The sequence below is a fragment of the Oryctolagus cuniculus genome, chromosome 10, assembly GCF_964237555.1.
Source record: "Oryctolagus cuniculus chromosome 10, mOryCun1.1, whole genome shotgun sequence".
Lineage (NCBI taxonomy): Eukaryota > Metazoa > Chordata > Mammalia > Lagomorpha > Leporidae > Oryctolagus > Oryctolagus cuniculus.
In genome coordinates, this window is record NC_091441.1 from 30,958,211 (window position 1) to 30,970,909 (window position 12,699).

At 51.5% G+C, this 12,699-nt stretch overlaps 1 protein-coding gene across 8 annotated transcripts in view; it reads left to right on the top strand.

Annotated features, from left to right (window-relative positions):
• Positions 1-12,699, top strand: part of LOXHD1 (lipoxygenase homology PLAT domains 1) — a 186,738-nt gene that overhangs the window by 105,796 nt on the left and 68,243 nt on the right. For 7 of the 8 annotated variants that reach the window (XM_051851250.2, XM_051851254.2, XM_051851252.2 and 4 more), the window contains 4 exons: positions 318-472; positions 2,581-2,714; positions 9,536-9,699; positions 10,741-10,845. In XM_051851250.2, the coding sequence (XP_051707210.2) occupies positions 318-472; positions 2,581-2,714; positions 9,536-9,699; positions 10,741-10,845 (558 nt within the window). The remainder of the gene's footprint in view (positions 1-317; positions 473-2,580; positions 2,715-9,535; positions 9,700-10,740; positions 10,846-12,699) is intronic. The other variant, XM_070050246.1, reaches the window with a different exon arrangement.

Here is a 12,699-nt window from a genome sequence, read left to right on the forward strand (position 1 = left end):
CCCATCACGTCACCCGGCTCTCCAGCCTGCTTCGGAAAAGCCCCTTGACAGTTCTGTTTGGGGCTAAGCATTGCCCTCGTCCCGAGTGACTGTGAGAGGGGTCCTGATCCCACTCCGTACACAATGTGAGGGATGCAAGGCAGGAGGCCAGGTAAGGCCATGTGCAGCCCCTTGGCTGTGTGGTGGAGGGAAGTCATCAGTCAGGAGGAGGGGTGGGCTCAGTGCCAAGTTAGTGTCCACAGATCTGTAGACCCTTCCTGCTCCCAGGACCTGGCTGGCTCCGAAGTCCTCAATGCCATGTCTTCCTGTGTCTCCAGCCAACACCTATGAGGTCCAGGTGATCACAGGGAACGTGCCCAAGGCTGGCACTGACGCCAACGTCTACCTGACGATCTACGGGGAGGAGTACGGGGACACAGGCGAGCGCCCCCTGAAGAAATCGGACAAGTCCAACAAGTTTGAGCAGGGGCAGGTAGTGTGAGGGCTCTCTGGGGCCTGGGTGGGTGGCCCCCACTACAGCGTGGGGCGTGGTGCCTCCTGTGGTTCCCATGGGGACCCATGCAGCCCGGGGTCTGCAGCGTGCATTGTTCCGTCCATCCAGGTGTCAGAGCAGCGCCTCTCCTCTGTTTGTGGTGACAGAGTGAGAATGTGGGTGGGTGGAGTCCCAGCACATGGAACCCTCGGGCTGGCTGGCCCATAGGAATGCTCAGAGGCTAGTAGGGTTCAAGGAGGAGGCGACCTGGGGAAACCTGGTGGGAAGGAGCAACTTTTCTGGGCCCTGGCTGATGAGTACCATGTGGATATATAAAGGTGATGCTGAAAGATAGTCTCAGAAGATGGGGTTGCGTGAGCAGAGCTGTGGAGGTGGGAGCATGGAAGGCCAGTTTGAAGACAGAGCTTTGGTCAGTGTTTTGCAGTAGTGGATAAGCTTGGGAAAGACCAAGTTAGTGTGTGAGGGTGGATGAGGCCACGAGAGCCTGGGCAGACGGGCTGAGAAGCCAAAACTGTGTCCTGAGGTTGCAGGAGCCATGGGAGAAGTGCACGCACCTTACTCTCCTGAGGGCAGCGGGGAACGCATGGCAGAGGAAGCTGTCAGGCTGGCCCTTGCAGATCTTATGATTTCTCTTGGCTGGAGGATTGTCCCTGACCTCACCCTTCCCAGGCCTTCCCCCACCCCTAAGCCAGGTTCTCTCTTCCATGCTGAGAGAAAAAAAATAAACCAGACCCATCAAAATTCTTCCAGGCTCCCTGCTGGGTTTATTTCAGGGGCCCCCTGCCTTTATTTCAACATCCCCTCTGATGGCTTGAGGATTGGGATTTATCTTTGCATCTTAAAAAAAAGATTTACTTATTTTTAAAAAGTTACAGAGAGGGAGAGAGAGAGAGAGAGAGAGAGAATGAATCTTCCATCCACTGGTTTACTCCCCAGGTTGCCACAAAGTCCATTGCTAGTGAGGCTGAAGCCAGAAGCCAGGAACTCCATCTGGGCATCCCATATGGGTGGCAGGGATCCAAACACCTGGACCATCTTCTGCGGCTTTTCTCAGCCATTAGCAGGGAGCTGGATTGGAAGTGGAGCAGCCGGGACACGAACTGGTGCACCCATATGGGATGCCAGCATTGCAGGTGGCTGGCTTATCTGCTATGCCACAACACTGACCCCCTATTTTTGCAGTTCTTTCAAAAATAATAGCCACTCTTTATGGATTGGGAAAAATATGTAAAGTACATAATTGATGCACTTGGTGGGGTTTGAGTATGGACTGTTTATTAGACCATAGTATTGTGTTGATTTTAAGTTTTTGAATTTGATCATTGCACTGTGATTATCCGAGAATGTTCTTGCCCTTAGGAAATCTCCTCTGAAGTATTTAGGAGTGAAGAATCATGCAATCTGCCATTTACTTTCAACTAGTTCAGAAAAAAGATGATGAGAAAGAGAGAGAGGAAGAGAGAACAAAGCAAATGAGCAAATACAGAAGTGGAGGTGTACAGACTTTCATTGTGCTAATTCAACAAATTTTCTAAGATTTAAAATTTTTTTTTTTTCAAAAATAAAGCCAGAAATGATAGCCATGAAGACCCTACTGATGCTCCATGGCATATGGAAGCCCACATACATGTGTGACTCACATTCCAGCCTCCCACCTGGATGGTGGGCAAGTCCAACTCTCTGTTCCTGTCAGTCGCTTTGCATTTGTACAAGACTGGCTCATAGCAGGTGCTTAATGAAAGTGTGTGCTTGAAGAAGATTATGCACTCGTGTGCATACATAGAGACTCCATGAGCTCACCACAACAGATGCAGATGTCCAGGCAAACTATCTTTTCCTCTGCCTCTCCCACTGTCACCTTTACCTCCTGCTCCCTTCACCTCTCTCAACACAATGAGAGTACAGGGCTGCCCCAGTGGGGGCAAGTTAAAAAGACAGTAGCGGACCAATGAGTTACATTTTCTGGTTCCCCACTCCCAGAGGCTTTGGGTCATGCAGTTGCCTCTGGGGCCTGAGAAGCTGGAGTTGATGACAAGGTGGGAGAGGGCAGGTCACACCCCTCTAAGTGCTGCCCTGGCCCACCCCAGACAGACACCTTCACCATCTACGCCATTGACCTGGGAGCCCTGACCAAGATCCGGATTCGCCATGACAACTCAGGCAATAGACCCGGCTGGTTCCTGGACAGAGTAGACATCACCGACATGAACAACGAGACCACGTGAGTGGGGACGGGGGATGGGAAGGCCCACTCGAGGGAAGGCTGTGCCTGCCACTATGAGAGGCCTGGAGGGGCTGGCACTGTGGAGCAACAGGTTCAGCCACTGCCGGCATCCAGCATCCCCTGAGTGCAGGTTTGAGTCCTAGATGCTCCACTTCCCTTTCAGCTCCTGCTCGTGTGCTTGGGACAGCAGCAAAAGATGGCCTAAGTGCTGGGGCCCCTACCATGCATGTGGGTGATCCAGATGGAGTGCCTGGCACCTAGTTTCATCCTGGCCCAGCGCTGGCCGTTGTGGTCATGTGGGAAGTGAACCAGTAGATGGAAGATCTTTCTGTGTCTGTATCTCTGTCTCTCCTTCTCTCTGTAACTCTGCCTTTTTTTTTTAAAGATTTATATTATTTATTTGAAATGCAGAGTTATAAAGAGAGGGAGAGACACAGAGAGAGAGGTCTTCCATTTTCTGTTTCACTCCCTAAATGGCCGCAAGGACCAGGGTTGGGCAAGGCCAAAGCCAGGAGCCAAGAGCTTCCTCTGGGTCTTCCACGTGGGTACAGAGGCCCAAGCACTTGGGCCATCCTCTGTTGCCTTTCCAGATGCATTAGCAGGGAGCTGGATCGGAAGTGGAGCAGCCGGGACTCGGACTGGCACCCATATAGGATGCTGGCACTGCAGGCCGGGGCTTTAACCTGTGCCACAGCATCAGCCCCAACTCTGCTTTTCAAATAAATAAATACTTAAAAAAATAAGATAGGGCTGGAAAAAAGGCTGAATATGAGCCGGCTGGGACCTGTGAAAGGGAGGGTGGACTGACAGTGACATCATCTGAGGGTGGTCGGCTGATGTGTGCATGGCAAGAGAGGGCTGGCTGTCTGTGCTACACGGATCACCAGGGTGGGTTTGGCCCATGTAGCTGGCCAAGTGCTTACTGCCTCGTTCCCTTCTCTCTCACTGGACAGCTCTCTTGGGCCACTATCCCTGTTGCTGACAATCTGGTCCAGCATTCAGTCTAGCGGCTCTTGAGCCCTGTGAGTACAGAGAAGTCACGCTTCTGACTTCTGCTAGAATTTCCCTGGCCCAGTCTATGTGCCCAGGCTTGGCTCACGCATAAGTCTGTCCATGTGTAAAGCAACTTCAAGAACACAGTTTCAATGTTGTAGTCCAGGAACCATCCAACTTTTCCTGTAAAGGCCAGATAGTAAATCCCCCAGGCCTTGTAGGCCCCCAGGCCTCCATCAGCAACAGCTCTGCTGTTCTTGCACAGAAGCAGTCGTACGTGGCACCTCAACCATTGGGGTGGCTGCCTGCCAAAGTAGCTTTATTTATAGACACTGAAATTTGATTTTCACATGTCATAAATATTGTTGTCTTCATATTCTTTTCATTGACTTAAAAATGTAAGGCCCATGCTGAGCTTGTGGGGTGTATGTAAGCAGGTGTTGGGCCAGAAGTTTGCAGCTACCACAGGAACTGGGTTGGAAAGCCGGTGGAATGAGCTTTCCACAAGTGAAGGAGCCACGCCCCATGGAGGTGAAACCACAGCCCCAGAGGCCGTCAGTGCCAGAGCCACGTCAGGAACTCCCAACCACCAGTGTTGAATCAGGGGTGAATCCACTTCAGGCCACTTGGCCTCCTGGGAGACACACACCCAGGGCAAAAGAGATGGAAGAGGGCTCCTCTAGGTGGGGCAGAGTGGGACAGAGGAAGGCAGAGAGGAGAGCATGCAGAACCCTGCGTGCACTGTGTGCCTGCTGGGGGCCTACCTGGAGTTTACTAGGTGCCCGGTGAATAAATGTTTGTTGAATTAAATCAGTTTGGCCTGCAGTCTGGTATCTTGGAGCATGTCTTCTGATGGACTCTTCTCTGTGTAATATGACCTTCATATGTGATGAAGGTCACCCCATCTCCTGCCCCTGCAATGCGCACAAGCTGGAAGGGTGTTCCTGATGGGGGCACCAATGTCATAGTTTCCCATGAGCTCATCATGATGATGCATAAGGGCCATGGGACAACCCCAGGACTGGGAACCAGGGCCCTGGGGTCTGTCCTCTGCTGGAAACTCACCAGGTCACCATGGATGAGTTGCCCCATCCTTGCGGGCTGTTCCCTCCACTGATAAATGGACTTAGTGATGTCCACTAAAATCTGAGGCATTTGAGTTTGCAGAAACGTAAGGACGAGGAAAACTTGTGGACACTTGGCTTTCCCCTTCCAGCCCAGTCAGGGTTAGATATTCAGGTCCATGGATTGGACATTTCTGGGCCAGCCCAACAATTTAAAAATTATTTTAGCTTTACAATCTATTTTAACATCTGTCAGTACTTGTCTTCTTTCATTATTCTCTTAAAATATTAGCTGTTCTTACCTTTTGCAAATCAAGACATACATTTGGATGAAGAGCCCACTAGAATTCAGATTTTTATGCCACTAAATGTGCATGTGGAGAATTGCGTATTTCAGATATTAATGCTCCCCCCCCCCAGGTGTATTTTCCCACTTCCCCAGCTGTTCCTTTGTGTGTCTCAATAGCATTCTGCAATTTCCTCCACATCACTGCTGCACATTCTTGTTGAATTTGTGTCCAGGTGGTTTTTTTTTTTTTTCCGGTCCTCCCTTTTCCCCTCCTTTCTCGTTCTCCCTGCTCCTCTACCTGTCCCTTCCCCCATCTCCCCCTTGTCCCGCCCCACCCTTTTCTGTTGTGTAGCCGGTCTCGCTTCTGTTTTCTGTGCTTTGGAGTAGTCAGCCAGGGCAGTATGGTGAGCAGGTTTCAGCCACCTCCAAGCCGAGAGCTTGAAGCACAGACTGTTTTGGGAGACAGACTTAAGATGAGAGGCCTTTGGAAGAAGCAGAGTATCAACTGTGACTCTCTTTCTTGTGGGAGACACCACCTTCCCTGACAGTGCCTCGTGCCTTCCCCAGGCTCTTCCTGACCAGCACAGCTCAGGGCAAAGGCCTTTGCTGCCCCAAAGATTTGAGAACTGATGTCACCCTCAGTGGCCCTGGACCAAGCCACCTGAGCATCCTCCCCTCCTCTCTGCCACCTGCATCCCACCTCCCATCTGCTCGCAGAACCTGGCAGCTCTTTGTTCAGAAGGGTGTGAGTCAGGCCCCGTCACCCTGTTTTTAGCACCCCACACTCCCCTGGGTGAAGCCTTCTCACTGTTCCCCTGCTCCACCCTCACCCTCCTGTTGTCTTTGCTAGTGACCCGAATTGTCTCCCCTCTGCTCAAAACCTGCAGAGCTCCCTTCGCTCAGAAAGAGCCAGAGAATGTCCAGGGCTCCCTTGGCCTTGCAGAGCCTGCCCCAGCACCTCCTGTCTCTCTGTCCCGGTTTGCTCCACCCTCTCGTTCACTGCTCCTGAAAACCAACAGACGTGGTCCCAGGGCTTTGGCTCGCTGTCTCCTCTCCCTGACACCCGCCCCCCCAGGGCCTCCCCCTCACGCTTAGTTTAGGCACATCTTGGCCCAGATGCCCCCTACCCCTTACTCCTCTTCCTTTGTCCTTTCCCTCCCAGTCCCTCATCTCCAGCCTGCAGTAAACAGGCGTGTAGCAGCAGAACGTGACTTCCGCGGGGGTAATGACCACAGGCCTCGTGCTCACCGCTGGGTCCTGCCCGGCACCTAGAAGGGTGCCAGGCAGGATCAGGACACCAACCCAAAGCTCCTGAGCTCCAGCCTCATCTTCTTGCCACTACCAGACTCTCCAGTTTACGCACACTTGGTGGTGGTGTCCAGTCATTGGCTTAGACACAAGAATGGTAACTATTTACATTGTACAACATTTAATTTTCCAATCTAATTCTGTTTTGACTTCCAAGTGAGGTTTGCATTTTTTTTAACGGTTCCGGTTCCATGTTTTGATTTGGTGCTCACTTTATACCCCGCTCGTTGAAGTCCTGCTCGCTCTTCCCATGGTCCTTGCTTAAGCAGCGGGGGCATGTCTGGCCTAGAACACCAGCATCCCTCTCTTCTCCTTTGTTCCTTGCAAATCCCTGGCCAACTCCCTCCCTGACGCAGAGGCTGACTTGCCCAGGATCAGGTCCTGTGGGAGGAAGGGGCAGGGCTCAGCAGGCCCAGCCTCCCTCTAAGCCTTCTCGTGGGTTCTTTGGCACTGTGGGATGCAGGCTAACAGTCTTGCGCTCAGGCCAAGCCTGGCACCGGCTCTGGTTCTGTCTCTCCAGGGAGCAGCTTCCAGGAGATCTGCCTACAGTGCTGCAGCTGTGAGCAGACAGAGGGATGTGGAGGTCTCAGTACAGGTGGCTCAGGGCTCCACGGAAGCCAGACTCCCATTCTCTACATACATTGGTTCATGGTGCGTGGGGGCGGCTTGTTCCTTTTCCTGTCTGTTTTTCTGACTTGTTCCCCCCCTCTCCCTGGATAACCTCCTGCCTCTTTGTGTGTCTCTCTCCCTCTGTCCTTGTCCTCTGCTGACTTCCCACGCTCATTGTCTCCGCCTCTGCCCCAACTCCACCCCTTTCTTTATTTTTGTCTCTCTCCTTTAATTGGCCATAATTTAGACCATAACCTATTATTCACAAGCTATTTGAATAAAAATTTGACTCTCCCATTCATGTATCTAAGGGCTGGGAAGTGGAGCAGTATACATTTCCAGTTAAACACCAATGTTAGTGGCCGTTTCACTTTTTTGCCTGGGTTGAACTCTTGCCCCTTAAACCCATGTCCATTAATAGAAGCTTGCCCGTCCCTGCCCCGCCCATGCCGTGCACCGCGGCGGTTCTCGCTGACTCTGCTCCTCTGATGTTTGAACGTTGGGAGGCAGTGAGGACTGCAGGAGAGTGTGGGGCTCAGGCAGAGATGAGACTCTCGGAGGACGTGGGTTCCACCTCCAGACTCCGCCCCTGCCTCCAGGGAGGGCTGGGGAGAAGGAGGGGAAGGCAAAGGACAGCAGCAGCAGCAGCAGCCGTAGTGTATTTCTCCCCATAGCCAGACATTTAGGCATTTTTAGTATCTGTTTGTTTGTAATTGAAAGGCAGAGAGAGGACTTTGATCCACTGGTTCAAAGTGGATCTACCCCAACTACCCGTGACAGCTGGGGCAAGGCCACGCCAAAGACGGGAACTGGGAACTCAATCCAGGGCTCCCGCATGGGTGGCAGGGACCCTACTACTTGGACAGTCTCTTGCTGCCTCCCAGGGTGCATATGAGCAGGAAGTTGGAGTCAGAGGTGCAGCCGGAACTCAAACCCAGGCATTGCCATCTAGGACGCAGGAGTCGCAAACAGCATCCTGATCACTGTTTCAAACACCCACCCCTAGCCAACCTATGAAATAGGCACTATTCTCCTCATTTTACAGAATGGTAAACTGAGGCACAGAGGAGGGTGGCCAGATACACTACAGAACAGCCAGTTAAATTTGAATTTTTGGTAAGCAATGAATAATGTTTTAGTGTGTGTCCTAAGTATTTTAAGGGATGTACTTACATAAAAACATTTGTTGCTTATCTAAAATTCAGACTTTGGGGCCGGCGCTGTGGCATAGCGGGTAATGCTGCCACCTGTAGTGCTGGCATCCCATATGGGCACTGGTTCAAGTCCTGGCTGCTCCTCTTCCGATCCAGCTCTCTGCTTTGGCCTGGGAAGGCAGTAGAAGATGGCCCAAGTGCTTGGGCCCCTGCACCTTCATGGGAAGACCCAGAGGAAGCTCCTGGCTCCTGGCTTTAGATCAGCTCAGCTCTGGCTATTGTGGCCAATTGGGGAGTGAACCAGTGGATGGAAGACCTCTTTCTCTCTGCCTCTCCTTCTCTCTCTGTGTAACTGTGACTTTCAAATAAATAAATAAATCTTTTTTAAAAATAAAATAAAATTCAGACTTCACTGGGAGTCCTGTAGTTGGACGGGTTAAATCTGGCAACCCTCACAAAGAGAGGTAAAGAAATTTGCTCAAGGTCACACAGCTGTCAGTGACAGAGCCAGGATTTAAGGCCAGACAGCTCGACTGCTGGGGCAAGTTCTTGTTTATCCCACTCTGCTGCCACTCTCATTCCTGGCCCCATTTTCCCCTCTGCCCAGGCACCTCAATGTGCTGGGCCGGGCCTTACACCTAGGAGTCTGCCTTGGACCCCCTTCTCTAGGTGGCGATAGCTGTGTGCTGTCTCAGTTCCTTCACCACACTCTTGCTATCTTCTGAAAGCATGATTGAGTCATTCATTAAAATCCATTAATTAAGCACTCATGTATTGAACACCTGCTATGTACAACACTGCTAAAGTAGCTCTAGCTAATGGTTAATTCTAGAAAGGATTGGAGTAGGCCCTGCCAGGCCCTCCCTTTCTAGATCCTTCCATCCAGCATACCCCTGACGGAGGGTCTCCTAAGCTCCAGGCATGCTACACAGCCCTTTTCAGTGAGGGGAGGGGTGTCTGGAGACCATGTCCCTCTGAGTTAAGAGACTCATAGGTTCTTCCAGACTATGCTGCCTCTGCTTGGATCTGCTCATCGTCATGGCCCCCTATCCTTGCCAATGGTTCCAATACAAAACAAAAGGGGCCATGGAGTCAGTTCATGCATCCCAGGCCTGAGACTTTGTGTAAGAGCCACTTCATAAACATTTTTGTTACTCACAGAAAGAAAGAAAGAAAGAAAGAAAGAAAGAAAGAAAGAAAGAAAGAAAGAAAGAAAAGAAACGAAACGAAACTCATAGGTACTTCCCAGGCTGGGTAGGATAGGAGGGCAATGCCTCAGGGAGCCAACAGGGGGAGCTAGAGTTCCCAAGAGGGGGCCTCTTGTTTGCTGCCCAGGACTGCCCCTGCCGGAGACCTTCCTAAGAGGACATTTCTGACTTCTCTCTCCCCTGACCCCCACAGGTACTACTTTCCATGCCAACGCTGGCTGGCGGTGGAGGAAGATGATGGGCAGCTGTCCAGGGAGCTGCTGCCAGTGGATGAGTCCTATGTGCTACCCAGCGAGGATGAGGAGGGTGGGGGCGGTGACAGCAACCCCCTTGACAACCTGGCCTTGGAGCAGAAAGGTTTCCTTCCCTGATTCTGATTCTGTCCTCCCCCACCCCCACCTTGACCTCACCCTCACCCTCACCGCATGTCTCCATCTCCTCCCTCCCCTATGGGTTCTGGGCACCTCCTCCTTTGTCTGTCTATCTGTCCTTCCTCTCATACCTCCAGGGCAAGAATGGTTTGGGGTGGGGTATAGATGTTCCCATGTATCTAGAATAAGACTGGATATAAAGTACATGACAGGATGGAAGTATTGTCAGGAATGCAATGGAATGAAATAGAATAGCAGCCAGTTCTTATTATTATTCAAAGGGAGAAGAGACAGAGATCATCCATCCACTGGTTCACTCCTCAAATGCCCACAACAGCTAGGACCGGGACAACCCAAAGTCAGAAGCCTGGAATTTAGTCCAGGTCTCCTACATGAATGGCAGAGACTCGAATCTGTGAGCCATCACCTGCTGCATCGCAGCGTATGTGTTAGCAGGAAGCTGGAGTAAAAGCTGAGTAGCTGGGATTTGAACCCAGGCGCTTCCATGCGGAAAGTAGATGTCCCAAGCATCAGCTCAACCAACCACTGTGCCAAATGCCCATCTGCATAGTCAGTTCTGATTCATCGTGCCCTCCCTTCCAGACACATTAGGGGCTTTCAAAGCATTTTTGCCAAAGGAAAGAGTGAACAGGAGCCTTCAAGTGTCGTAAACATCCCTAAAACTCCTCCCAGCCTGGAGGAGTCTGGCTGGGGCTCCTGGCACGTGAGCCTTCGACCCTGGAAGTCAGCCCCAAGTCACCCCAACCACCCTATTGGCTCTGTTGCTTGAGAGCTCCCCACGTGAGCCAGAGGGGCATCATCTCTCCACTTGGAGTTTCCAGACTAAAGGTGACTGCAGAGCATCATCGCGTGAAGCCAGGAAAGCGATTTGCATATGAGACCGAGACACGTACTCATCACTAATCACAGGGCTCACAAGTCTTAGGATGGAAGGGCAGGGGTGAGCCAAGGGGGCCCCTGGAGAAGGTGGGGGGACAAACTATAGCTCTCTGCTGTCTCCTGGCAGATAAGTCTACCACATTCTCGGTGACTGTAAAGACTGGGGACAAGAAGAACGCAGGCACAGACGCCAATGTCTTCATCACACTCTTCGGCACGCAAGACGACACTGGTAAGAGAGCAATGCCAGACCAGGGTTCACCCCACACTCCTCCCCAGGGAGACCAGGCCTCAGTGAAGGTCTCCAAGGAAACCAGGGTCATGCCTCTATCTCCTGATGGGCCTGTGGCTACCAGCGCCGTCAGACAAAGGCAGTTCCTTTTTTTCCTACGCAAAATTCCTTTCCTCTGTGCCCGATTCCTTCTTCTGTTCTAATGGCAGAGATGGCCCTGACCCTAACTCCCCCCGCCACCATAGCAACCTGGGAAAACATGTGTCTTCCCAGTCTCCAATGAGACGTAGCCAGTGGGCTCCGTGGTACTGTGTGGAGGGTGCTCAAGGAATCTTCCAGGTGATTCTGGAGCCCTGCACAGGTACATGGAGAAGGTGGCTCTTAGTGTTGGAGTCAGCCATGCACTCATGCCGCCAGATGGGTCACTCTGTAGAGAAGAGCCAGTCCTTCAAGTAGTCACCCCACTGTGGGCCCAGAGCTCTGTGCCGGGCACTGCTGAAGACTGAGTGAGCCTGACCCCTGACCAGGGTGCTGGTATGGAGCACGGACTCTGGCTGCACTGATGAGTTCCAGTTCCACTCCACCATTTATTAGCTGTGTGATGTTGGGCTTCTTCCAGTTGGAAAATGAGGATAAAACTAGTATGTGCCTCGCAGAATTGTGAGTTGAATGAGATTGAACATGTGAAATATTTGGGACACAGTGGCATTCAACAAGCATTAATTGTCGAGTAGGTTTGATAAAGCAGATAATGTCTAATTAAATAATTGGGTCATCACTTACAAATGTCTGTGGTGTGGGTCCTGACCCCTGGTCAAAGACAGTGGTGGGCCTACCAGCTGCTCCTGCTCCCTGAGTTGGACACATTCTTGAGCACTCAGCAATCATTGTGTCACAAAGACCTCACAACTCCACAGGGACAGCACCAAGACCATCTTTTAAAATTTTTTTTTGACATTTTAGGAAACCAGGTACCAGAAGCATTAAATAATTTGCCCAAAGCTACCCAGATGCTAAGTGGCAGAACCAGGCAGTGGACCAAGGTCTGTCTCTCTGGGCACTTAGTCTGCAGTGATTCTGTGAATGCCAGAAGGTGTCCTCTATGCGACGGGTCTAGAGCTGGGACATAAAGGGTCAAGGGTCTTAGAGGGAATGGAGTGCAAGCTCAGGCAGGAGTGGGTGGCAGTGGTTGGAGACCACCTGATTTCAGATGCACCCCACAGCCACATTCCCAAGACACATTACCGGTAATGTGGGTTGCCTGGTAAGAGACATTGAAGCCATCGCTCCTTCTGCCATCCAAAGAGGGGTCTCCAGAGAATGCCCACAGTTCCCATCAGCTCAGGGGGCCCCTGTTTCCACAGTGACATAGGGAGGATGTTGTGACTGGATCCCTCCCCATGTGAAGAATTATGAGGAGCCTGGAAGGGGAGCAGACATAGGCTTAGGGCCCTACCACTTTCACCCAGATCATCTTCCCAAAGGTCTTTCTTTAGATATAATCTGTAAGCAAAAATGTATATCTCAACAGGTTGTCATAGAGCTCAATGAAAACACACACACACACACACACACACACACATATCTAAACACACAGGTGCCCCTGGGATGGTGATTGCAGTCTTATTTTTACATTTATTTATTTGAAAGGCAGAGTTACGGAAAGGGAGAGACAAAAAGAGACAGAGAAAGAGAACCATCCACTGGCTCACCCCTAAATGGCCGCAACAGTAGGGGCTGAACCAGGCTGAAGCCAGGAGCCTGGAACTCCATCTGGTTCTCCCACACGGATCTTAGGGGGCCCAAACACTCAGGATATCTGCTGCTGCTTTCCCAGACACATTGGCAAGGAAC